At 38.9% G+C, this 26,384-nt stretch overlaps 4 protein-coding genes across 11 annotated transcripts in view; 2 read left to right on the top strand and 2 right to left on the bottom strand.

Annotated features, from left to right (window-relative positions):
- Positions 1-17,925, top strand: part of LOC107192476 (elongation factor Tu GTP-binding domain-containing protein 1) — a 29,464-nt gene extending 11,539 nt beyond the window's left edge. The window contains 2 exon segments of the mRNA XM_015581734.1: positions 16,522-16,706; positions 17,368-17,925. Coding sequence (XP_015437220.1) covers positions 16,522-16,706; positions 17,368-17,556 — 374 coding nt within the window. The 3' untranslated portion in view covers positions 17,557-17,925.
- On the bottom strand, positions 5,886-10,546 carry LOC107192475 (protein giant-lens). The gene is made up of 4 exons (XM_015581733.1): positions 10,283-10,546; positions 6,681-6,901; positions 6,335-6,506; positions 5,886-6,135 (listed from the first exon to the last, which is right to left on the bottom strand). Exons 1-4 carry the CDS (start codon positions 10,535-10,537, stop codon positions 5,887-5,889), a joined length of 897 nt encoding a protein of 298 aa, XP_015437219.1. The 5' UTR covers positions 10,538-10,546; the 3' UTR covers position 5,886.
- A 531-nt stretch (positions 17,926-18,456) lies between the features above and the next one.
- LOC107192445 lies at positions 18,457-21,379 on the bottom strand. Of its 6 annotated transcripts, XM_015581703.1 has the most exons (5): positions 20,984-20,996; positions 20,821-20,890; positions 20,389-20,643; positions 19,668-20,259; positions 18,457-19,556 (listed from the first exon to the last, which is right to left on the bottom strand). In XM_015581703.1, exons 3-5 carry the CDS (start codon positions 20,425-20,427, stop codon positions 19,111-19,113), a joined length of 1,077 nt encoding a protein of 358 aa, XP_015437189.1. In that variant the 5' UTR covers positions 20,428-20,643; positions 20,821-20,890; positions 20,984-20,996; the 3' UTR covers positions 18,457-19,110. The 6 variants fall into 6 exon arrangements, with proteins under 6 accessions (XP_015437189.1, XP_015437186.1, XP_015437183.1 ...); XM_015581700.1 differs by lacking the exons at positions 20,821-20,890; positions 20,984-20,996 and adding an exon at positions 21,105-21,379 and having other exon boundaries at positions 18,457-20,259; positions 20,389-20,507; positions 20,600-20,643; XM_015581697.1 differs by having other exon boundaries at positions 18,457-20,259.
- Positions 21,380-22,435: 1,056 nt separating this feature from the next.
- On the top strand, positions 22,436-25,464 carry LOC107192434 (ATP-dependent Clp protease ATP-binding subunit clpX-like, mitochondrial). Of its 3 annotated transcripts, none has more exons than XM_015581682.1 (6): positions 22,436-22,538; positions 22,621-22,818; positions 22,917-23,065; positions 23,247-23,388; positions 23,599-24,500; positions 24,581-25,464. In XM_015581682.1, exons 1-6 carry the CDS (start codon positions 22,469-22,471, stop codon positions 24,830-24,832), a joined length of 1,713 nt encoding a protein of 570 aa, XP_015437168.1. In that variant the 5' UTR covers positions 22,436-22,468; the 3' UTR covers positions 24,833-25,464. The 3 variants fall into 3 exon arrangements, with proteins under 3 accessions (XP_015437168.1, XP_015437167.1, XP_015437166.1); XM_015581681.1 differs by having other exon boundaries at positions 23,247-23,424; XM_015581680.1 differs by having other exon boundaries at positions 23,247-23,436.
- Positions 25,465-26,384: the final 920 nt, after the last annotated feature.

The raw sequence follows: 26,384 nt of genomic DNA, 5'->3' as shown, positions 1-26,384 counted from the left end.
TATTTTGGACGGTATACCCGTGTGTTTAGTTGTCGGCGTTGCCGTTTTCGAAAATTTCTCTGTTTTCGGCTTTCATAACCGCTAGTGATTTCCACGTGTCGCAAAGGCAACGGAGAAACATGCCGAAGAGTAGAATACGAGATCATAAAGAGGATCTTGACATCTAGAAAAAACTACGATGCGGAAAAGAGTATAGCAAGAATGAAGACGCAGGAACGAATGTAGAGGGGGAGCTCAAGCTCCCTTAACGGTAAAACGATATTTTTTAATCAAGAGATTGAACGCGAGTTCCTAACCGGTCGATTCGATCGCAAAATTTAAACCAGTACCATGCCGCGTACCGTGCCCCACTTCCCACCCACCCTCGTCTTGCCTTCTGTACTCGTTGATTTAATCGTAAGGTTAAAGCAGACTATAACAACTAATGAAATCAAACGATCATGGTTTATTAGAATACTAATTGCTAAAACAATACTTTCCAACCTGATATTTCGAGGATCAAAATGTTGTTGGCACTACCTAACGTATGCGAATTATCGAGTAAACGAGTAAACGGATGAACGGCCGAGCTGGCGAGTGACCGAACAACCAACCGGTGAACCGGTGAACGCTTATTTACTTTTTCTATTCCAGCGAAGGCGTTCAGGGTGCCGCAATAATTATGGCACGATATAATTTACCACACGGATGCGGTGAAATTAGGTTAACTGGTACTCGCGTTTCTCGCGGGCCGTTATCTTTCTTAGCATTTTCAAGGTCGCTGTGTGCAACAGTTCCCAATGAAGCTATTACCCTATACATATGTATCTATTTATGCATGCATGCGTGCATGTACGTGTGTGTATGCGTATTCGGCTCCACTTCACCGACCACGCACGATACATGAACAAACCGTACCTACGCCATTTTTTTTTAGAAATATCTCGTCCCCGATGGTCTTTACCACGAAATAATAGGTACATGTCTCATAGTAATTCTCCCTTGACGTTAAATAGCTTTACGACGTTCCTACAAGTACACCTATTATCAAACATCTTTTATCCCCTATTTCAAACTTCTACTCTTGAATTGGAAAAGCATTTGTCACAGCTGCTTCTCGATTTTTAGTCATAGTTGGAAACCCGATATTATTCATTCCCCATTATCAATTAACTCGAATTGCTCGTAACCGGTATTTCTTTCTTATACTCTTTCGCCGTGAATAATTGGCAAACGATACAGATTTATTGTCGAACCATCTGCTGCGAGAGTAAATGATCGGCGACAACGTTTTAGTAGACTGAAACGTCATTTTTGAAAGGAAAGCATAGCTGCAAATAAACGATACCAACTGTTATTAAATACCTACACGTTATCTATTATATTGAAAGATTTGTATCATGTAACGGATCCGGTTAAGTAACTGAATAAAAAGTTGTATTCTTTAAGAATGACGCTCGATGCGTTTCTCGACCAAACATTACACGGAGAGTTGTCTGTCCTCATCGTGATCGAGCAATAAAGATTTTTTCGCAAAAGTGGTATTGTGTTCTTTGTCGCTTCGTTTCTCGTCACAAGTTTAACCAATAATGGTATGGTGTAAACACTGTAAACAGTGGATTAGATCGTACCTTTTGGAATAGTTTGGTCAACAAGCAGATCAACCAATACCGATTTTGCACTCAGCTTAATTTGGATGTGGATCTTAATCTCAACCTTGCTCTCAACCTCGACCTAGACCTTGTATTCGACCTTGCGCTCGTCCTTGATCTAGTTTTCAAATTTCAACTCTTGAACGTGGCCCACTAGCGTAGAAGTTGATATTCTTGTGCGTTCTCGCGGGTGTGTACTTCGGAGAGTGAAAATTCGGATAAGGTGAAGTACGAAACTAAAAACCGCGTCACGGAAGAAAATGCTGCTTTCGACCGGTCGTTCTTTACTTTGTTTCGAAGATAAAGTGTCTAGACGTTACCGTGTCCAGCAGTATGTTGTGAGCAGGTTAGTTCGCGACCGACCATTGGGCGTTTCTTCTCATCGTCGACCGTTCCATCGAGTATCGAAAGAATATCGCGCGCGACGAAAAGTTCAAGAGAACGTGCGACGCGCCTTCAGATGCGTTTGAGTTCCGGATGGGACTGCGAGCTCGCACACAAGACATGCTGCCTATGAGTCCCGGCTAGTCCCACTTACCAACCAACCAGAAACCCCTTGACTATGCGTGGAATCCTAAGCTGCATCATCTCCACCAATCCTCTAGCTTCGTTCGCGTTCTACGTTCACCTATACACCGGCGACTGTATAGCCTAGCTATGTATACCAGCACACCTACGATAAGCTACGTCCCCGTCTTCTCGACAGAGGTACGGAACCACAGACCCATGGAGTCGTGATCCAACAATACAAGTTCAACATCCAACTTCGAAATGAAATACAGCCACGCGATCTAAGTAAATCCGCACGGTTCTCCACCAGCCAGCCTCTCCGTTATCGGCTCTTAGCTAGCTACATAGTTTCGACCAAGTGACAGAGTCGCTAAACCAACAACGTCGACTCTGTTTTTTATCCTCCATTTTCATATTTCTTTTCTTTTTTTTTCTTTTCTTTTCTTTTCTTTTCTTTTCTTTTGGTTCTAATTTTTTCCCAACCTGTTCCCATTTCTACTTCTTTTTATCTTCTTTATTTACATTATCAGTATTTTCCTTCGGTTGTTCCCTTTTCTTTCGTTCGTGTACTCCCTTTTCTCTCTTTCCTCCTCCGTTCGGTCAACGAAACACTACGATCCGACGATTTTGAAGGAAACGCAGCTTGTTGTTACCGCAGTTCGCAGTTTTAAAGTGCGTAATGGAAAGCACATGTTAGCACATGCCCACAATCTTCTGCACGAAAATGTCCTCCTTCAAAGTCACGACGATCTACCGTTATCGTCAGTAGGACACGGCTATTCATGCATAAAGTGCACCAATTGATTCTTCCGTCGATCCAGCGATACGAAGAACCGACACGAAGCAATTCCAGTCTGCTGCCTTTTTTCATCTTCTATCTTTTTCCGTGAAACCAATTCCGTTGCGTCGTTTCGTTATCGTTATCGTTATCATTATCATTATCCAAAATGCAGGGATAGGGTTCGCGCGCATACGAAATTTGAAAAAGTCTCGAAGGGAAAGGAATCGGAGCATCGCGGATAGCGGTACCGGTATTTTTCGCGAGTTAGATCGAATACCAGAAAAGTATATCGAGCATGAAATTGCACTGCGTTTCCCATCGACAAACTATTAGACATAGTTGGCTAAATTCCTTGACATTTCTACTATACTCTGTATGTATATCCTTGGACGATAGCTGTGTGCTCGCGATCGTACGATTCTGCTGATCATTTGTTCGTTCGCTCGTGTTCGGTTGCTTTCTCGCTCTCATTGTTCACCGCGGTTTTAGTCGGAACGACGAGACGAGACGCGACGCGACGCGACGCGTCCTTTGACCGAGGAATCCAACAGTCGCGATAATTCAATTTCTGAATACGTGATCGGAGAGAATTGGTTCTGGGCTAGAAATCGAAAAATTTCGACAAATTCTTTTGCCGGCAATGCTGTATCGAAAGAAGCAGATCAAACTACAGTAATGTTTCCATGAATGCGACGTACTCGGGTCCGCTTCGGAGCATTCATGGCAAGATGAGAAGCTTTTCCATCCCTCAAAAATTTGTTTTTTGCCCTAAGCCGAGCCTCTGCTTATGTAGTTTCTGTTTACCTTCTTTTCACTGATTCCAGAGGGGAACTTCCCCAGTGGTGGGAGTGGAATGACGCCGTTGCTCGTGTCGCATTTATCGGGGAATCACTGTAGTAGAAGTCGCGGTACAGTTACAGTAGGTAGTTAATAATTTCCTCGATCGTACGCTGTACGAAATATACGGTGCTGAAATATTCATCTAACAAAGTGTAACAACGTTTCTCTTCCACAATGCGACAAATATATGTTTTAAACTAGAATTTTAAAAGGCACCATTCGTACGGATTGTTCAGTTTTCTTTGAAAACTGAAAAATTATTCTATGAATCGGCGTTCACGATACGAGAGAGACAATCATAAAACATGAGGTTTAGTAAACGGATGAAATATTTTCTAAACAGTACATAAAATACCGCGCGGGCATGCTATTCCGATAATTTAATTTTATAGTTACACTAGACTAGACATTCGTTTATTGCATATTTCGGGGCGGTACGGGGTACGGGGTACGGGGCCAGAAAATCCAGAAATTCTGCAATAAACGAGCGCCAATCATCAGCCGTTCACTTGTACCACACAGCTACATATGAGGTGGGCTGCTGGATGTACGCACTTTTTGATCACCTTGCTATCTCCGTTATTTTTAGAGATATCAAAAATATTTATTCATTCAAGTTTCTCGAGCATCGTAACATTTTACTAAAACAATATTCCATACACCTCACATTGTTTCTTCCTTCTTGCTGGGCAACTGAGTGGGGTATGCGCACGTGTGTGAGCGAGGGGTGTTGCCAATATACAATTAAACGAACTCCATTTAACGAATGTTTACTGTATCATGCTATTAAAAATACGACAACAATCGCCTCTTCTCCTAAGTATTTACTTGCTTACACAGGTAGTGTTGCACGTTGCGTTGTTTCAGTTTCATCGCTAGGAAGTCTATGCAAATTCGTTCGACTTTCAAATAGTTTCTAGTTACCTTAGGAGCGGGCATGCTGTTATGTACATAGTATGTACAACAAATAATTAAGGGGCTAAATTTTCAAATGTACTGCTTTCGTATTATATCTACACTCTACTGCCTCTCGTGTATAACAATATAATATATATGTATGTATGTAATAGATGTGATAAGTACTATATGCTATATGTATACTCCCCTATTTCTGGGGACGCAACTTCAAGAACGTTTCGCCATCTGTCGTCGCTAGGCAAAAACAATAAACTGATGTGCTGAAGATGTTACGCTGTCGATCAATACTTTCGATGGATCAGGAGAAAATTGCTTTTTAATTCTCAAAATCCTTCGTGGAAATCAGACTTTCATGATTTATTTTCTCGTACCAACTTAATTATACCAGACTTGTCGTCTGCAATTCATTGATCCCAACTTTCCAACAACTTCTGGTATGGAAAGAAAATCGCGTAAATATTTCTGTCGTTTTATTAAATACATACGTGTAATCGCTGTTACAACTGTTTCTACGATAGTAGTGCATTAGTGTTATCATCGTAGTAACGAAAACGTACTTAATAATACTACAGTCATTCTTATCGATATACTTATACTATTACTTTGAAAATTAAAATATTTACAAGAACAATACGCATTACATAGGTCTACCACATTTATTTACTATAAACGTAATGCGAAAAGAAACTCGTGGACAATATAGAGATGGTATGATGTGAAAATAGACGGAAACGGTATTAATAACTTTAACGAACCAGCACGTTTATCGTACTTGACATCGTACCCAACTGCTTCGTTTTCGCGGATTATGTTCCGTGAACATTACACATTCGAAAAGTCTGATTGTTAGTTTCAAATGGAATACGTTCACCATTCGATGCATTACGATTCCTTAGTATGTTTTAGGATTCAGAGGAATTAACAACAACAACAACAACAACAACAACAACAACAACAACAACAACAACAACAACAACAACGACGACGACGACGACGACGACGACGACGACGACGACAATACATCGTCCTCGATTTTTAATGCCATTGTAATTCCGAATCAGCACTTTCACTTTAGTTTCTTACAATTCGAATGATAAAAAAATACAGGCTATACAAGCTATACAGGCTATACAGACTATACAGGCTATACAGGCTATACAGGCTATACAGGCTATACAGATTATGTAGATATAATAAACGGACGCTTCATACGGTGTAAACCGTTTCAGAATGATGCGATTGCGAAGGCACGCAATATCCGCTATAAGTCTTAATCTCCAAGACGCCGGAATAAGATCTTGCTGGAAAGGAACCCGGATCCGTGTGACGTCTGGGACATCGATGACCCTTCGGACATTGACAAAGGGGCGAAGCGTTCACCTCTTCCAATTGCGAGTTTCGTCTCTTTCGTACCGTGAACAGTCGACATGGCTCCTTGTGCTGACAGCGAAGTCTCTGAAATCGAATGTACCTTATTCAAGTTGGTTCGCCTTTGATTGCGCGCCGATTCTCTTGGCTAGCTTGTTTGTTTGTACATTTGTACGCGAAGCGATTGGTCAAACAAACGTATCCGACGTCTGGTAAACGTATACACGCAAATGAAAACGACTAAGAACGCGAAAAAAAAAAAAAATAAAGAACCTGGAGAACTTACGCTTTGCGGAGAACATGCAAAAGCATAAATAAATCCTAGAGTTCCCTCGGGAGATCTGTGCGCTTGTCTTCGAACTAGGTAGGGTACGCTGCCTGGCCGACAGCGACAGTAAACTCGTTGAACCGTCGCGTTCGCCAGGCCCCCTCCAGGAGCCAGAGTCCATGTGATGTCCCTGCAAATAGCAAACCTGCAAATACCAAAACCAAAACCCGTCCTCTCTGTCTAGCGTGCGTCTACGGGACTCTAGGCGACTCTACGCATCTCTACGCGATTTTACACGCGTTACAGCGTACAACGTTGTGTACGTTTCATAGATTCATTATACTTGGCTTGACAACCGACTAACTTGAAATAACGACAGACAGGAAGACGTTTCACTGGCTCGCACAGCTTATACTGCCGTGTTTTATCGACTATCGTGTGCCCATCGTCTCCGTGCAAGCTATTAGGACAGGTACGGCCATCCGGACAACGACATTGTCTCTCGACCCACGGCGACCCATATAAATCCACCTTGCTGCAAACTTCACTTCGGTCCGAACATTCAGGCAACTCCTCCTCGCTATCCTGAAAATCCAAAATATTCATTACCACTTTTAGTCGACGACTTTACGATCTTTTCTGTTCGTAAGTCAGTATTTTTTTCGATCCAGTCGGACGATATCACGAAATAATTCATATCGATCGATCGCAACAACTTGCCATAGAAAACCCGGACACATATTTATCGGCTCTGAAATATTATGTAGCAACGATTCATACATACGTATCTACGTGTCCGTAGGCGTAGGTATACATATGTATGTAGTTCTATTACAATTACACATTTAGGTTGTTTGGATAAAAACTTTTTTCCGTGTAGTACGAATTCAATTGTTCGACCAAAAATCAAGAAATTCCACAATTGTCCGAACGTGCACGTAGATGAATCAACGTCACGTCGGCGTCCTATCTACAGCACGATCGCTATCGTTTCGTTTTCAATTTTTTCTACGTTCCTCTGTGGCCTCTCTCAAGTCGACGTGTAGATAAAAACTTAATGTTCCACTAGAGATCAGAATGCAGAGATACAGAAGAAATTAACATTCGCGGTTCACGAGGTTCAGTCAACTACAGAACGAAGAACAACGCCGGGATCCGTTAGTCCTTCGAAATAAAAAAACTAATAAAAGCTACAACAAGGTCGATAGCGGATCATGGTTGCCGCACCGTTCAACTCGAGTCCAGTGCTAACTAACTACACGAAAAGATAAGGTTGTACTGCTTCTATTTCGTGGAAATCATGCGACACACCGAACACAGTATTTTTATACAGTTGCTTTCCCAAAATATTTTTATCAATCATTTAGACCCCGATTTGCTTGAAAATTAACCGTGAGAAATATCAATTTATCGAGACACTTCTTGTAGAATGTTCTTTAATCGTTTCAAAAGATAGTCGTAAAAAGATTTTTGTTCTCTAAGTCGATCTATTATTTTCGATGTTATTCCGGAAACGTATTACGTATCACAACGTTTGACGTTTGTACGTTTCCGAAATTGAAAATTGACTTGTAAATAGCGGGGTATGTAGAGATGCTTACTAACGATTCTTTTACTATTCGATAATGGTATACAAAGATTGTATGCTATTTGACGAAGTAAAGAAAATTTGCGAGATCGTTGGACGGAAGGATGGACGAAATTGCAAGGGAGCAGGGAGGAGGGATGGAGGCGGTAAACGATGCTTAGTCGAAGGAGGGGGGAGAGTTGAAGAAGAAGTAGAAGGAAATTCTGTAGCAAACACGTTAAAGAGTACGCATCTCCCCACTCTCCAAGAAGGAATAGACATCTGGTCTAACTGCACTATTCAAACAGCGTCGGTCAATCCACTGAATGAGGCAATCGCGTACGTCCTGTCGAGCCGTCGCTGCCAATCTACGCTACGTTCGATAATCTCAGACGAACTTTACAAATTATTTCTTCACTCCTATCACAAACGTATCGACGTTTTTTTTACAGTCGTCAACGTTTCCTTGACATTTTCTAATCCAACCGATACGCAACCTGTGTGTTTCGATCTTTACTTTTTCCGCATCGTTCCAGATGATTTTTACCTACATATTTAGACTGCGAGTAACCCAGCCAACAAAAATCACGTTTTCGTAATCGTCACAACTTGCTCGCGCGAACAGTACTTCAGCTTTCGATTTATTTTGCCTAAAACAGGAGAAAAATAAAGTCGATGATTGCAAGAAAATCTTCTCGAACCCCTGTTCTTTACTTTTTCTCTTTCCTTTTCAGCTTGACCGTCGTTAATGTTGCGAGGTCAGTTACTTGACTACACGTTGTCTATGCTCTTAGACACAACGCATGCCTACGTTTAGGTGGAATGTAATCTAGTCGATGCCATTGTCATTTGGTTGCGCCAACAAATACGTCGAATAAGTATATCGGGCAGCCGAATATATTAGTCGCTATTAAAATCACTTCATGACCCCCACTCTCCCTCTCTCTCTATCTCTCTCTCTCTCTCTCTCTCTCTCTCTCTCTCTCTCTCTCTGCATCGTTGTCGATTCCCTTCCGTTCTCCCATGTTCCCTGCTCTTTCTTTTCTCCCCTTCTTGGTCTCTTCCTCTTGGCATATTCCCAGAAGATCGTTCGTATTAAAGCCGTCAGTGGTAGTAAACTAAAATGGGATAATAGGGGGGGGACCGGAAAGGCTGTGCGATTCATCCGGAAGTTCTCACGAGTCTCTTGCTTCTCTCACAGTCACAGTAAAAATGACACCTGGCTCCAGAGGTACACATACATACATACATACATACATACATACATACATACATACATACATATATATGTTGAGAGGAGAAGAGACGTGTGCGTGTACGCGAAGCGAGCGCGCTCTCTCGTTCCCACTTTTGCTCTCGCTTCTGCTCGTGCACATTGCCAGATGATGCAGAGAAGATTCCGGTATCGGAAATGCGGAAACGCTGTCATGTTGGACCGGCTCGAGCATTCGAAGAATAGGAAGACCCACTAATGATCCTGTCCTCGAAAACACACATAAACGAATACAGCTCGGACAACCACGTTAGAACAGAACTAACGAAATATTAGACCGATGAACACGAGCAAACTAAACCGGATGTGTCCAACAAAAATAAAATTCTTCTGTGATCAACTATACTTTTTACAAATCGAAAATAAATCCATCGTTCGTTGCATCGTCCTCGCATATAAAATGTGTTTTCTCTCAAGACTAATCACGACGCAATAGTTTCTTTTATTTCTTAACATTAGTTATTCGTGGCCGAATTCGTAGTAAACTCGGAATTCCGCACAAGAATCTCGACAAGCAGACGAGTACCTACTTTGTGTTGTGCATCTGATTGCTGTAACGCGGTTACGACAACAAAAAAGGACGAGTTTTATGACCTTTCGAATCCAATCCGTTTTCAACGCGTTTTCGCCTCACAATCACGAGATCAGTTGAATTCAGTTGTATTAACACTTGTATTTACGAACTAATTAAACAAATATCTTGTGATCATGTTACACGTATAAAAATGATTCACTCGATTCCTTACTATTTAAAAAATTCTCAAGGTAAAGGCGAGTTGTTGCGCTCGATCAAAATCACGTACGTTCCGGGAATCACTGGCTAGCTCTCACTCGCAAATTCCATGAATAAAACGTAACTCGATTAGACTTGGATGTTGACTTGTAAGAATATTTATCAAAAAATATTGTCGTCGGCTAATTATCAATTTATCCGTTAATTATACATCTTTTAACGTTTACTCGAAAGAAACTGGCGATACAATTGAACAGTAAAAAAGAAAAGAAAATTTTCAGCACCGTGGGTTTAGAATGGCAATTGAAGGAATTTTAATTGATTAACCGCTGTTAACAGACCAATGATTTCGCCATTTTACGCACAAGTCCCGACCTCGGATATCAAACTTACCCCGATTTGATAAAGAACCCTGGGCGATTGATGCGAAGGACGATGCTTCTTCTTCTGATCGATCAAATCGATGTCGACAGCCGTGTCTCGAAACTCCTGTAACTCGGCCAGATACTTGCCTTCCTCGAGAGACAAGTATTCATTGAGAAATTCTTGGCCGGTCTCATCGAGTTCCACGCTGAGAAGACTAGCCTCGGTTCCGCAAATAAGTAACTGCCCGAACATCGCCAATAACAGACACATCGAATCGGCCATCCTTTCCCGTGCTCGATCGTCCTTGTCGCATACGCTCGATGGGAACGGTAAGGAACGGTTGTTTTCACGATCGGTGTCCGTCACTGGATCGAGTCGAACTTGGGGAAAAATCTTACCAACGCCGATTGGCATTTGAAAGTGAACGAAACCAGTGCATCTGTACACGTGCGTGTAGCACAGGTTACGAATCGTTGCGATTCATTGAAAGCACTTTGCATCGCGAATCGAAACGCAACGTCGCGTCGATGACAAGAAACCGAGAAGATGAGAAAACGGACGATTCGCAGGCAGGTGCGATTGCGAACCCGCCGTGCACGATCACGCTCACGTTCCTGCTCCTGCTCCTGCTCCTGCTCCTGCTCCCGCTTCTTACGTCTCGTTCATCCCGACTACGAGATACCTTTCGGGTACAGATCGACGAATCGACCTATGGAGGCTCACCGATCGATCGGGAATAACGGAATCCGAAAAGTATCGAAACTTTTTACAACAATTTTTCTTCCGACGCTGCTACTTCGAAAGTTTCTTCTAGTAGCCAACTCGAAGACTGCTTCAAATTGTCGATCGATGCTGCGGTCAAGCCTGGGATCAAAGAAACGAAGTCACCATGAATTTTCTTCCTTTCGGCGCGATTTTACACACACGTCATAGAAATCGATCAATCGATCGAGATCATTCACTCGGTCGGTCGGTCCGTCCTTCCGTCTATCTGTCTCCCGGGCGGTCGATTGATTGATCGTTCGATTGACCAATCGAAACAATTCAGATCACTTTCAAGCTGTTGACCTTTTATTATTCCAAAGAGTCCTAAACCTTATGCGGTTACCGGAATCTTATTGCAAGCTCAATCAATTGTTTGATCCTTCCGTGTTTAACGTCGATAAAGTGCATAGTACGCAGTCACCAGTCAACACTGAAGCGTCCAATGTTACATGTTCTCGAGAATAGTTTTCGTTCGCTGAATCGTTGCTCCTTCTGCAATCCACTCCGTTTCTCGTGGCCTTGCCTTGTCCTTTTCTTTCTCCTTCGACTACTATCTTCTTTATCGCACGCCTTGGCGCGTTTTACGTCCTACCTCGCCCGACGCGATCCGAATCAACCCGAGACTAACCGGCGCACAACTTTCGTGCTACACGAACTTGTACCATTCGTTCGACTGGACTTCTAACAGCTACAGGCAAAGCATGAATGAGTGCTCCCTTCTCCTCTCTTCTTTCACCACTCCACTCGACTCGACTCCACTCCACTCCACTCCACTCCACTCCACTCCACGCCACTCCACTCGACTCCACTTCACACTACATTCCACTCCACAGTTCACTCACATATTACACACTACACTGCACTGCACTACACTACACTAAACTACACTTCTTCCACTCCACTGTATTCTACACTACTCTCTTATCAAGGATCACCCTACTTCACTCTATTCTGCCTTAGGCTCGATCCACACTATCGATCCGCTCTCGGTTCGCCATGGTTTAGGTTGGACTTATTCACATATGTCTGATTTACTACTATACTTTAATTTTCAGGAATTTGTATAAGTAGCATTTTGAAAATATAGAAAGCAGTGGAATATCACGTATGGATTAACAGATGTTTAGAAGTGCATAGACACAAATTTTACCCCCGTTCGCACCCTCTAGATGGAATTTCAAAAAATCCTGAAATTACCTTCCAGGCATTTGTACAAGTAGTATTTTAAAGTAAAAAGCAGTGGGATATCTCATTGGGATTAAGAGATACAATTAAAAATTCCCACAACCTTTTTCATTTATCTCTTCTTCACCTCTTTTAGGAGTTGAATTTCGAAAAATCCATTCTTAGTGGTTGTATACGTCCTAAGGGGAAGCTATCCCTAAAATGTCATGTTTCTGACATAAAATCTGGTTTTTCTTTTCGAAATTCTCTTTTCAATTTTGGATAATATCATTTCGAATGTACGCGAACTGGAAAAAAATATATATTATACAAATGGGAATATAATGTGAAATAATCCACATTCGCCTATTGTTTTCACTTCTTTGACACTTTTTACTTTCTTTATCTTCTTCGTCCGGTGCGACAGCAATTATAGTCAGTTGGTTATACAAAAATAAATCCCTGCCATGCTATGGGATAAAATGATTACGAACTCGATAGTAGGAAAATCGAAAATAAACTGAGGGATGTGATCGTGAGCAGCCGATAGTGTAGATCGAGCCTTACTTTTCATAGATCACTCTACTCCACTCTACTCCACTTTACTTCACTATACTGCCATCATTTGTTTATCGTGTCTTTCTGTTGTAGGCCGAGTTATATCAAGACTGTTATGTTCTTCTCTCGTATGTTGCTTATTATATTGACTCTTTTATGTGTTACACTTTTCAAAGACATTTTATTTTTAGTCATTTTATTTCTATTATTGTCCGTATAGTTTTTTTTTCTGCTGATTTACGTGTTTTTCGTTACCCTTCATTCGCCTATTGCAAGTTTCCTTTTACGGTAAGTCTAATGTCCAAGCTCCCCATGCCTATCTATTTTTTTTACTTACGTGTCACTTATCTTGCCATCTGATTTTATCCCTTTAAGAGAGAACGAAATATACATGTTACATAATCGATAAGGAAAAGAAGAAAATTTATGAAAATAATAAGAAAAACTTGTCGATTAAAAGCTCGCTTGGTGAGTATCCACCGTTAGAGAGATGTTGGAACCAGTCGTTTTAATCTATTTTTGTTACGCGGCTAATGTAACATTAATTCGAACCACCTGAAAGATCTGAAGTGAAACTTTTGTATAACACGTTTATATTGCAGCAATCATAGCGTCGTAGTAACTACTCTGCAGATAGTAACGCAGAAAAGGGACCTTGTTTTACAGAATCTTTTGATTTATTTTTATGGAATGAGATGAAAATGCAGAGAAAGGGAATTTACATGTGTAAGAAATATTTCAGATGTTAAACTCTGCGAATCGCATAATCGGCGCGATCCACGTACCCCAGTCAGTATCCATTATAGCACGCGTACCACCTGTGTAGGCGGTTCCTGCTGTTCCCGCGGTTCTCGTGGTTCTCGCAGTTCTCCCAATCAACTCGCGCAAAACGCGTTTCTATTTAAAAGGCACAAGTACTTTTCAAGCTCCCAAAGTTGTGTGGGTACTGAACACGGAGCACAACGTTCTACCTACTCTGATCTCTTCCTAGGCCTACGTTTCTTCGAGTAGATAGCCACTATACAAATTCCTTCCTTCCCTGCTCTTTCTCTAAGTCGCTCTTCAAGTTCTCTCGACTGTATGTATGTAGTTATGTATATGTATATAGTATACGTATTTCGTCATTCAAAGAGAGACAGATGGCAGCAGGTATTGCAGGTAACATGTTCAGCTGGATGACAAATTTGATTCGGAATGTGTACTCGACGAAGCATACACACATTACTATCGGTTTTAATCGGAAACGCTAAAATTTTTACAAGTTTTTCAGATATTTCTATTGTTGATACGTAACAAATATTAATGAGACCCAGGCCCAACTATTTTTCAATGAAAAATCTCACCTATATTCTGAAAAGCATCGGTTTCCCTTATGATACTGTTCGAATATATTGCATGTACATTTGTATGATTCAAGTGTTTCGCAATACTCATTGATTACCTACCTTCTTGATCGTATACATATTTACATATGTATACTATACATACATGCATACGTTGAACAGCAATCGAAGACGCGGCGTGGAGATTAAAGGACAAGACGATGATCATTTTCAGAATGGACTGTGGTGCGCGCACACGGATATACATATGTATGTATGTACACTGGGCGAGACAAGCATTTCATTCCTTTCTCTTGTTCAGCCGCATTGAAATTATTGTTCGATGTCTTCTTTTCCTTACGCAAACGTTATTCTTTAGAAAACTGGATTTTGGAGAGATTCCTTCTGTTATAAATATCGATAAATACCATGTATCTCTATAGAAACTCGCAATTCAATATAAAATATACTGTTGCCAATTGACAATTTAGGTACGAAAAGTACCCACTGTACGATCTAAACGCGCAATAATGCTAGTAATTGCCGATCAAATAGTACACTTACACACACACACACACACACACACACACACACAATTGGTATGTTCGCCGCAATTGCAATAGATTTTCCAAGGACCGCGTTTGAGGATCGCTGTTTCATTGATGGAGGCCACGATCCATTCACTCCTACTTTCTCTCTTTTCCTCTCCAATTCTTGCTCTCTCATTCCCACTCTCTCCATTCGCGAACGTCTCGAGCAACGTAGCTTTTCTCTCGCTACTCTCTTATGCGCTCTCCTCCTGCTTCTGGAAACGAATAGATCCGACTCGAATTTTTTGAATTACTCCAATCGAATCCGTTTCGATTCGGTCGGATTGGATCGAATAGAATAACATTCGTGACAACATACATGCTCGAGTTACTCCGTTGACCAAACAGGACTAGTTAATTAGACTTTTTGACCTGTCTGTATATTCCGATTGTTCCTCCTCTCCTTTTTGGATAGAGTTGTATCGTAACACCTCGTACGAACACAAATTACATACTTACATATGTATATCAGGGTATAAAGGTGGATCATCACACTATCCTTCTAAACCTAAACACAGCTGGTGGTTGTCAGTTGTCGGTAACCGCGAAGCCATCGTGAAAATATTCTTCGGTGTGTCTTACACAGTACCTAATATTCTACATCTACTACATTGTTTCTGTAGCGATTTCACGGAGAAGTACTTCCGAGGGAAGTAAGGATCCTATTCCGTAAACAAACAATCAGTATCCAACTTGATTCGTAAGCTTGAATCTGAATGATATATTAAAGTTCGGTCATCCTTGTCGGTTGTCCCCGAAAAGGGAAAAATACAACAAGATTAGAGCAAACGAAACCTGTCGCTGGATAGAGACACTCGTCTTTCAAATTTCGAACGATCGTACGAGGCAAAGGTTAGAGAAAAATTCACTCATTGAAGAACCACTGACTTAACATGAATGGACTCTCGACGAAGAGAGGGGTGCTGCGCGGCTCGGCAACAGCAGAAGTGTGATACATGTATGTATGTATGTATAAGTGGGACTTTAATGTACGTACACATACATATGTGTATGTATGTATAATTGGAATCAGACCGGCTCTCTGAACTGGTGGATATACCTTCGTATACAAATTTTCCCGGCTTTGAGAGACAGACATAAATCACTCTAAATACGTGTGAACGAATCATTAATCTGATACGTAAAAATAGAGGAAATTTTCCAGATCACTGCACATCGAACATATTAGACTCGACAACTTTGACCCAGATTTCCCGAAATGTTTCAACTTGAACCAACTCGACTTGAACATGTCCTTCCTGCAATACGTCGGTGTAGATATATCTACATGTAGTGTCATTATCCACGTAATATTAACTACTCACTTCGTCAATTGTATTCAAAATTCAATCGGATTCGAACTTTTTTCTATACCATTAGGCATAGATCAAGAATATCTTAGTGTAGTAGGTAATATAGAGTTGACTTATAAGCTACAAAGATACATCTATGTACACCTGTTTCATCGATACGACAAAGAGAGCTTTCTATCCGATTACAGATTTTGAAACTGTATAAAATTAAAGAAGTTTTCTCCAAGTTCTTGGTGTACATAAGTTCATGTTTGTAGCACTCGGAGGGAGGCTACGCGTTGGCATATAAAATACAATTTCTTTACAAGTACCTACATACCAGATCATAGTATACGTATAGTATGTATGTATGTATATCAAAGTGTTGTTTCGTGTCGTTTATTTAACACATAATCATGTTGAACTTTATAAAATATACAATGAACGTTTCTCTTTTGTCTTTCTTTCAACGACAATAGAAACAGCAGCAGCAATAACAACAACAACAACAACAACAACAACAACAATGATAATATGTATAAAATAAAAGAACGTGGTGATCGATTGTGTTTCAGGAAAACTATATGCCGCGTTCGGAAAGCGACAAGGCCGTGTGATTGCTGCGGAAAGTGCTGGATTCGGCAGACAGTTTCGTGTATTAGCAACCTTACCTGTGCCGGAGAGTTTTCAACTTACTAGAGAATTGCGAACTCAAACATCCGGGCTGGCTAGTCCTCAACTGGTTTTCAGTCATTGGGAGGCAAGTTTTATCATATCGAGAACCGAGCATTCCTCTGTATTTTTTTCACTTTCCTTGATCGAGGACTGACCTCGCGTGTAGCCAACCGTTATTTCTATTACAATTAATAAATCCTTACCCTTCGGCTAGCGGGCTCCGGGTCGTTTGTGACCTATGCCTTGAATCTGGTTTGTGTCACAGTTATAAAACTGTACCGCTCGGGTCGTCTAATTTGAGTTATCCACAATTTTCCTTTTCTTTTAGCGATAAGCGAGGTCAAGATACAGCGAAGAAACATATACTTTATACAGTATTCAGTATACTAGCGATCAGGCAAGGCACATTAAAACAAGTGTTTCACAGTTCGCTATCTGTGGGTTAAACGACTTTACGTTCGATAATGTCGAAACGTATACCACCGTATTAATGTCCTTTTCTTCCTCCTCTTTCCCCTTTTTCATCATCATCATCATCATCATCATCATCATCATGATCATCATCATCCTCATCATCATCATCATCATCATCATCATCCTCATCATCATCCTCATCCTCATCATCATCATCATCATCATCATCATCATCATCATCATCATCATCATCATCATCATCTTATCCTTCTTCTTCTTCGATGTAGAGATTTTTATTGTAGTCGGTATTAAGTTTTTCTTTTATGTTGTAGGTAATTGAGCAAGATCCTTACTGGACACCTTCCACGGACGAAGAATATCTTCATTTCGGCGACAAAGCGGACAGCGGGAATAGAGCCAAGAAATATATAGATGCAGTCCGTCGACGCAAAGGTCTAGCCGTTGACTCTCAGCTTGTTACGCATGCGGAAAAGCAACGTACTCTCTCGAAAAAGAAATAACTCATTAGTAGTGTTTCATCCGAAGGTCGTTGTTACGTTTTCTCAGTCACCGGCACAGCTCTAGAAAAAATAACTCGAGAAAATTTGGAAATTTTCCAACGTAAACACAACATGTACGCCCCGCCCCGTTTAACTGTTTTGTAAAATTAATCAAGTAAAGGTGTGCCGATTATACGATATTACGACTCGATAAATTTCTGATAAAACTTTTCATTCGGTATATCATAGACAATTACCCTTTTTGTAAAAGAAGATCGTATCATCTGTTATACAAATATGTATGTACATATTTTGAACGGACTGTCCCTTGTCTGTTTACAATATCCTTCTATACGTCGACAAAGAAATACAAGCTTATAACATTGTATGCGAGGCAAGAGAATTTGAATTTTTTCGTTTTCGAAGAGTACCTCGCAACAGATGGAGCTACAGTCTACAGTGGTAGCTACGATGACCTACTGCGAAATTCAACTAAAGTCCAAGTAAAATATGTTATATGTACGATATGTATCTATAACAAATACAAAGTGGCATTTCGATCGATTTTGAATTAATCTTGTGTATTGTTATACTTATAGAAATGTTTATTTTAAATTCAAGAATAGAAAATTGAAGATTATTCTTCCAGATTTATTCAAGCTTTTCTCTTCATTTTACGTAACAAAGAGCACATAAAGTGATCTTCATTAAAAATTTTTGATCAATTCTGCTGTAACGTAGCGATAAAGTGATATGAAATCGTACATGTCAAAAAATTTTGTTATAAATACTAAAACAATTATTTTGTTGCAATTTTCCGTGTTAAAGGACGCTATAAATGTATAAACATCCGCAGTCTAATGATTATGATAGCATACACGAAAATGTTATTTTTTGGGAACATTTGCTGGCAGACAGAGGTCAGACAGACAACCATGTATTTCGACGGCATATATATAATTGATAAAACTGGACAAAAAGAAATATAAATTTAACGATATCGAATACGACGTACAATTGAAAGATAGCAAACCTGTTGGATATATTGCTTAAGATTATACCCATTTAGTATTCACTTATGGATACATTAAATTAAATGAACTTCTGAGACGCCAAACAAAAGAGAAACAACGTACTTTGTATAAATTATTCCCAACTTCAATATACTTTGAATAATATTTGTGAGATAAATTACAGACACTACCTCCAGAATTTATGCGCCGATCCGTTAACGCGTTTATCGGTTAATTACGGTTGAAACGTTGATAGAATGTGCATCGTAACTGATCACCGCAAACGTGCAAAAAACAAATCTGACAACGATTTACGTGTAAAACATACTTAGGCGCTGGACGCAATGACCCTTTCATCAAATTTAAGCGTTAATTTTCTTGTCTTTGTGAAGTCATAGCCTTTTTGTACAATTTATAACTCAAATCTATATTTAAATAAAAAACGAAATAAACCCATATATTTATTTTCTCTTTTTTTTTTCGTCAATCTATATAACGTGTATAGCAATTTCTTTATGTAAATACCAAAAGAATTTTAATACAGAAATTGTAACTTGTTTAATTAATCCTCGTTGAATCGAATCTTCTTCCCTTGAAAACCTTGCTTCATAAGGTCTTGTTGCTTTCTTCGTGCAGCCCAAGAAGGATGTAAATTTTCACTTCCCATAAAATTTATGCAGCTGTAATTTCCATGTACAGACGTTTCCTTGATCCTAGGAACATCTTTTTTCTGCATACAAAGCATTGTACCTGCCTGCTTACCACTATTTTCAGGATACAAAGTGTCCTTTTTATATACTTTTTGCATTTCGTTGCTTCTCTTTTTGCAAGTTTTATCCTTTTGCTCTTGCAAAAATGTTGAAACACCCAAACACGAAATGACCTTGTCCGAAGATAAGAAAAAGTCGTCTGCTCTTGTAACTGAGTCAAGCATCCGAGAAGCTTGCTGCTTGTTACATTTGTCATATTCGTTGCTCGCTCCCAGCTGACTTGATTCCTGCAAAATATCTGTGAATCTTTTAACAGTAGCCTCTTTGCTTACAACTTTGGTGTCAGACATTGCTTTCTGATCATTACTTTGGTCATTAATCCCTTTAGATTGTTCACTCTGTCTATTACCTTCTAATACACGAGATAACCTCGTTTCTGATAGCTTGTCATGTCTTGCATCCATTTCTGTATTCCACGGTTGATTTGTGCATTCTAATTGACTTACAGAGGTAACGCAATCTGGACCTTTTATGTCTTCTGTGTTTAATGGAGCATTCATTTTATTTGTAGTGTTTGGGAATTCTCTTGAATTCTTTTTACTGCAGCCACTTGCAAGATCCTTCCTCTTTTTTTTCGAAAAATGCTTCTTCGATGAAATGTATTCTTCATAATTTGGAAACTTCTTTGTAAATTCAATTATTTTAGTGTTTAAAGATTTGTAACGAGCGACTTTTACCATAGCCCTAGACTTAACGTCTGACTGTGAATACTGTAATATATCTTGCATCTTTTCCGAATTAACAATTCCAAATTTCGATATCTCATCGTCCTTGATATGTTTCAAAGCAAAAACCTCCCTCAAAAGTTTATCTGCTTTATTTTTATTCTTCTCTAATTGTTTCTCATTACCACGATTGATTTTTAGTTTTTTAGCTTCTCTAATCAATTTATTTATTACACATATACGAGCCTGACGAACGCACTGCCTCAATAATACAATCTAAAAGAGCAAAGAAACACAAATTATCAAACTATGTAGGAAAAAAAAAATAACTTTTAAAAACTATTAATTATATAAATAGAAGTTTTTTTTTCGGCTAGAAGTACTCAGAATACGGAAAAAGTTCACCTCGTTATTTATTTCCGTCCGGGCTGTGGTCACGATCATATTGTCAGCGAAATGGTCGGGCTAAAGCTTCAAAATAAATCGTGTATGGAGCACAGATGAATCGGGATAGTTACACACACCTTGTTGAATTTTTATATAATATATACATTTCTTTGCGTAATATGTAAGTATTAGTAAGTATCGAAAGTATGTCCAGTACTTATGTACTTACAATATGTACCTATTTACATAGATCCCCGTTGAAAGAATGCGTGCCTGTCACAGGAGGAATACACTACTAGACACTAAATAAATAGCTATTTATGTATGTAATACTTAGATATATTATATATTATATACATTCGTAAAAGCTGGTAAAAATAAAGCAACCCCATGAAACATCATGAAACATGTTTCAAATGGTATATACTGGTACATATACTTGGTACTTACTTCGGTACTATTTACATAAATCTGTCTGTATAGTCGAAATGATTGAAATGTTTAAATACTTCATTTAAGTCTACCATAAAGTGAACAGATTAGAATTGCATGAATAGGTATTGATATACATATATACATATATACATACATACATACATACATACATACATACATACATACATACATATATGTATATACGTACACTGTTGATACATGTTTTCAAACATTTTTCAATACACGTATAAAAATATTTATAATACGAATGACTATTTACATGTAATATACGTACGTACGTTGATTATATGACACGTTGACTAAATAAGCGCCCTCGAGTGACCGTACGTGTAGACACTGACGTTTTATCCGTTTTATTAGTCGCGTTGTAGAAACGTCACGTTTTGTGATGCGCACACTGGTGCAACGAGTACAGTTAACTTCTTTTCTGTAACTTGAATGTTAACGTAGGAGAAATTAATTTTTGGTTAAAAACGAAGCTTTTGAATTGACATTGCGACTGTGACGTTAAATTGTTAAAAGAGGGTTGAATTGTAACGAGGCCGAGGCCGAGAGGAGCTGTACCGTTTCTATGACCGTGACTGATCTCTCTCTCTCTCTCTCTCTCTCTCTCTCTCTCTCTTTTTCGCTCCGTACATATATGTATATATGCATATAACTTATATGTATACATATGTTGGCCACGTATGTAGGAGGTAGGTACGTGCGTACACACAATCACAATACGATCACCAGCAGTTTTACAGTTAGTGGTTTTTAGATGTTCTACTGACATGGAGGTAAATTACATGCACTCTAAGTAGTGGTTGTTTTTAGGAAATTTGAAAAACAACAAATATAACTTGAAAAGTTTCAGAGAGAAATCGTCGAATGACCTTGAATCATGGTCAAGCGATCGTTGGATCTTTTAACCCAATGTGTCAGACAGTCTTGGTTTTTAAATTAACAAGTTTCTTTATTTTACTCGCGGTAATTTATTTGCGTGTCATTACTTGAGTGATTCGATTTGTTACACATCTTCAGACAAAAATGCAAAAATTATGAACAATAACAAACAGTTTATGTGCTAGTGTTTATGCGAAAGGTTAGTATTTTTGGCGCTTGAGTGTTTTCGTCCAACTTTGAGTTTCTTCAGTGTTTATTTTTATAATAATGACACTGCGCCCAAGTCCATATTTTGATTTCATAATGCATAGAATATCTTACACTTTAATTCTTTGTGCAAACATTAAGTGAAAACTCTTTATTTACGGAAGTTCCTTTTTCTCCCTCCGTGTCGTATTCCTTTATTCGTTCATGTTCGATCGTATCGACCGATTGTCTCTCGTATCAACGTTATCATCAAACCTTACACGAATATAAAATTACCAATTGTTCACAACATGACAGTGTAATTTCTACAGTACAATAAGATACAATTTGTTTCGAGATTATCCTTCTTGTTATGTTATTTTTTAATTTAATACACATTTGTAATGTATGAAATTATTCTAAATCTATACTTCCATGTTTTCTAAATCTTTCTCCATACCGTATTACTTTGTCTAATCTTGGTCTATAATTTTAGGTTTTACTTAAAACAATCTTAGTAAAAGCGTTTTACATATTGGATCATATTATCCAAAAGAAGTTATAAGCAAGGATGAGTTGTGTTCGTTGTTGTTTGATTAGCGCTGGTCGCTTAGCATCTTCCAATCATATAGCTAATCATGGTAAACATTCAATGTGTATTTCTTCTTGCAAAGTAAAAGATTGTAATTCATGGAGAAATAATTCAAATGTCTTCTGTTTTAGTTCATAAAATTGTGAGAGTAGCAGTGACAAGATCGTTGACAATTAGTAGTACTTTAGGAAAAGCACCTACAGAACCTACTCCACCTGGCAAAGATAATAACACCGGGGCATCCTCTGTAGGTAACGGCGGAGGGAAAAAGAACACACTTACTTGTCCAAAATGTGGAGATCCTTGTACTCATGTAGAAACCTTTGTATGTAAGTAATACTGCTTGAGCAATTTAATGATGCGACCTTTTGTACCTAATCAGAATATAAAAATTTTCCTTTCTGTTTTTCCTTCTTTTTCTATTTAGCATCCTCCAGATTTGTAAAATGCGAAAAATGCCATCATTTCTTCCTTGTACTGTCAGAGATCGATTCGAAAAAAAGTCTCAAAGAAGCATTAAGACCGGATGATACTAAACAAGGATTCTATAGGAAACCACCGCCGCCACCAAAGAAGGTAACAGTTTTATTGAAGCATTATTTAAAAGAAAATATTTTCCAAAGATGACACAAGAAACGTAATTGCATCTGTATAGAATGTTTTTCTAAAAAACCTTTTTTTCGCGAATTATGTATATTTACATATGTACATACATGCGATGATAATGTAGAGTAACAAGTGTTTTTGGTGTTTTCAGATTTTTGAGTACCTAAATAAACACGTTGTGGGGCAAGAGTATGCAAAAAAAGTATTGAGCGTCGCCGTTTATAATCATTACAAAAGAATCTATAATAACTTGCCAGTGCAGAATTCGATGCAAGGATCTACAAATTCAACTGGTACACAAGATCTGAATCACCCCTTCACTCACAGAGGTCTTAAACCACGTAAATAACAACAGTTTCCCCGTTTTACACTTGATCCCATAGAAAAAAAAAAAACATAACTAGTCCGAGTTCAGGTTTTGATTTCAATAACCTGACAGAGTATTAAATTTGTTCACGTATTTATGCACTTGAACGAAAGAAATTTCTTGTTTTTCTTTATAGACTTATTGCATATTTCGACCATTGGGAATTCACTCGGTGTCGGATTTCAACAGTTTCCCGCGGGAAATGAGCAAAAATCGCCTGGCAATCAATCGGTTCCTGGATCGGATATATTGGATAGCAAGCAGCATCAGTTAAAGTTAGAGAAAAGTAATATTTTGTTGCTTGGCCCAACCGGTAGTGGAAAGACGTTGCTCGCACAGACAATAGCCCAATGTCTGGATGTACCTTTTGCTATTTGTGACTGTACGACACTAACGCAAGCAGGTTACGTCGGCGAAGATATAGAAAGCGTTATCGCAAAACTCCTCCAAGATGCCAACTATGTAGTGGACAGAGCACAAATGGGTATCGTATTTTTAGACGAAGTTGATAAAATCGGTGCCGTTCCTGGCATACATCAGTTGCGAGACGTTGGCGGAGAAGGCGTTCAACAGGGGATGTTAAAAATGTTGGAGGGCACGATTGTAAACGTGCCCGAAAGAAATAGCTCGAGGAAACTACGCGGGGACACTTTGCAAGTTGATACTACGAATATTTTATTTGTTGCTTCCGGTGCTTACAATGGATTAGATAGGTTAATTTCACGGCGTAAAACCGAGAAATACCTTGGATTCGGTGCAACACCTTCTTCCGAGAGCCCGGGACGGAGAGCTGCTAGTCTAGCGGATGTTGCGAATATGTCGCCTTCCACGGAAAAAGATAACAAAGAGAAAGACTTTCTGCTACAACAGGTCGAAGCGAGAGATTTAATTGATTTCGGTATGATACCCGAGTTCGTTGGCAGATTTCCTGTCTTGGTACCTTTTCATACTCTTGATAGAGATATGTTGGTCAAAATTCTAACCGAACCCCAAAATGCCATGGTACCTCAATATCAAATGTTATTTTCAATGGATAAGGTAAGGAGGGAATTACAGAGTTGCACTGATCGGAATGAATATATTCAGAATTTTCAATATAATCATTTGTCGATTCACAGGTAGAATTAACGTTCACCACAGACGCTTTACATGCGATAGCAACACTTGCAATGGAAAAAAAAACGGGCGCAAGGGGACTTCGAGCTATCATGGAGTCGTTGCTGTTGGAACCTATGTTTGAAGTGCCAGGTAGCGATGTGATGTCTGTTCATGTAACTGAGGGTTGCGTACGGGGCAATGAAAAACCACAGTACATTAAACGAGGCGATGCTACCGACGAGGAGTTACAAGCTCAACATATACACAATTAACAAATAATTCAAGCAAAAGATAAATCTCATATTTGATTTTTTCTTTTAAAATGCGAAATTACGCTTGGGATATCATTCTGTATAGAATCGATATATGAACAGAACACGATTTTTTCGACGCATGTCCTGCAAGAGACAAGATTTTTTTTATGTAAAATCAATGTAAACTGTTTGGAAGGATCTTTGACGCTATATTGATTTTTCAAATAGATGTGCGCGCGTATACATACATATACATAGTACATACATATACGTTCATATACGTTCCGATCGAGGCAGTCTCCTGTTTCTTTTGCTTTGGAAGTTTCATATACATATAAAACTGAACATTACAAATTTTCATACACAGTCTCTTAGATTAAATATATTTAGACTGCATCTGGAACAAAAACGGAACATTCGTGTCTTTTGCAAATACTCATAATGATTGTGTCGTAAAAGACAACGAAACCGATAATGCCTGAGCTTCAGAATCACAAGCCTTAACAACATAATTAAGATACGTCGGTATCTCACCTGTTTTGTTTTCAACTTTTAATTTAGGAGACGTAATTTTTAGAGAAATATGAAACTTTATGAATGAAATATTTACGGTTAAAAATCGAAGACGATATTAATGCGCCTATAGGTAAATGAAGAATTTTGTAATATATTGTACATATTGATAGTTTAGCTAAAGTGACGAAATTAAAAGTTTAGGAATTGTATACAGATACATAAAAGTAACTTTCAAGTAGAACTTATATTAGCGACAATTTTTTAATGATACATATATACACGTGTATGTATCATGTACATTATGCAGTAGTTTCTCAGTTAGTGTCACATCATTCGAGACCGTTGCGTAACATTAAGTAAGGAACAGTAAAGTTTTTATTCGAAACAACTCATCAATACTTAATTTCATCAGTGAGTCATGAATCGAATACTATTAAAGGGTTTGATATAGAACAACCACGACTGAACATCGGGATAGATTGCTAAGAATAAGACAAGCAGCGCGCGGGTTGAATAAATCCTAGAGAATACTAGTAATAGATGGGTTCGGTTTATCCAATTGAAACTAGTTCTTCAAACACACCTTTATTCGGTTCATTCTCCACTGTACGTATTACAAATCTGTTTGCAAGTCTAACAGTTCCTCTTAATGTTAGTTAGTACGTCAATCTTCTTAGAATCACCACAAAAGTGAAAAATATTTCAAACGAAATAGTATGTATTTCGATTTGTTTCCATTGACGAGGTCTCACTTATTCATTGATAATGCTCCTACCATTATACATACATATGTATACATATGTATAATGTGTAATGGAATAATTCGAATTTTTCTTATGTATTTTCGGAGACACGATCGGCGAGTTCTTACTACTCGACAAGCAGATGCAAACCGTAATAACAGAGCGAAAAATCACTCCGGCAAGACTACAAATATAGAAAGTGATAAATGTATACTTTCACCTTAAACAGGAGTAGTAATTTACCATTGATTGAGGAGCTATCGTATACGCGATAGATACAAAAAATGGCTGTGTAACGTATAACACAAGAT

The sequence above is a fragment of the Dufourea novaeangliae genome, unplaced genomic scaffold, assembly GCF_001272555.1.
Source record: "Dufourea novaeangliae isolate 0120121106 unplaced genomic scaffold, ASM127255v1 scaffold343, whole genome shotgun sequence".
NCBI lineage: Eukaryota > Metazoa > Arthropoda > Insecta > Hymenoptera > Halictidae > Dufourea > Dufourea novaeangliae.
This window is presented reverse-complemented; position numbering and strand designations above follow the sequence as displayed.

Excerpts from the sequence above, each read along its gene's own strand:
- LOC107192475 (XM_015581733.1), bottom strand. The coding sequence starts at position 10,537 with ATGGCCGATTCGATGTGTCTGTTATTGGCGATGTTCGGGCAGTTACTT. Across the intron at positions 6,902-10,282 it reads GGGTTCTTTATCAAATCGGG|GATAGCGAGGAGGAGTTGCC; the intron begins GTAAGTTTGATA and ends TTGGATTTTCAG. Across the intron at positions 6,507-6,680 it reads CCTGTCTGTCGTTATTTCAA|GGACATCACATGGACTCTGG; the intron begins GTTAGTCGGTTG and ends TGCTATTTGCAG.
- LOC107192445 (XM_015581701.1), bottom strand. The coding sequence starts at position 20,427 with ATGATCGTGACCACAGCCCGGACGGAAATAAATAACGAG. Across the intron at positions 20,260-20,388 it reads GGACGGAAATAAATAACGAG|ATTGTATTATTGAGGCAGTG; the intron begins GTGAACTTTTTC and ends TTGCTCTTTTAG.
- LOC107192434 (XM_015581680.1), top strand. The coding sequence starts at position 22,469 with ATGAGTTGTGTTCGTTGTTGTTTGATTAGCGCTGGTCGCTTAGCATCT. Across the intron at positions 22,819-22,916 it reads TCATGTAGAAACCTTTGTAT|CATCCTCCAGATTTGTAAAA; the intron begins GTAAGTAATACT and ends TTTTCTATTTAG. Across the intron at positions 24,501-24,580 it reads TGTTATTTTCAATGGATAAG|GTAGAATTAACGTTCACCAC; the intron begins GTAAGGAGGGAA and ends GTCGATTCACAG.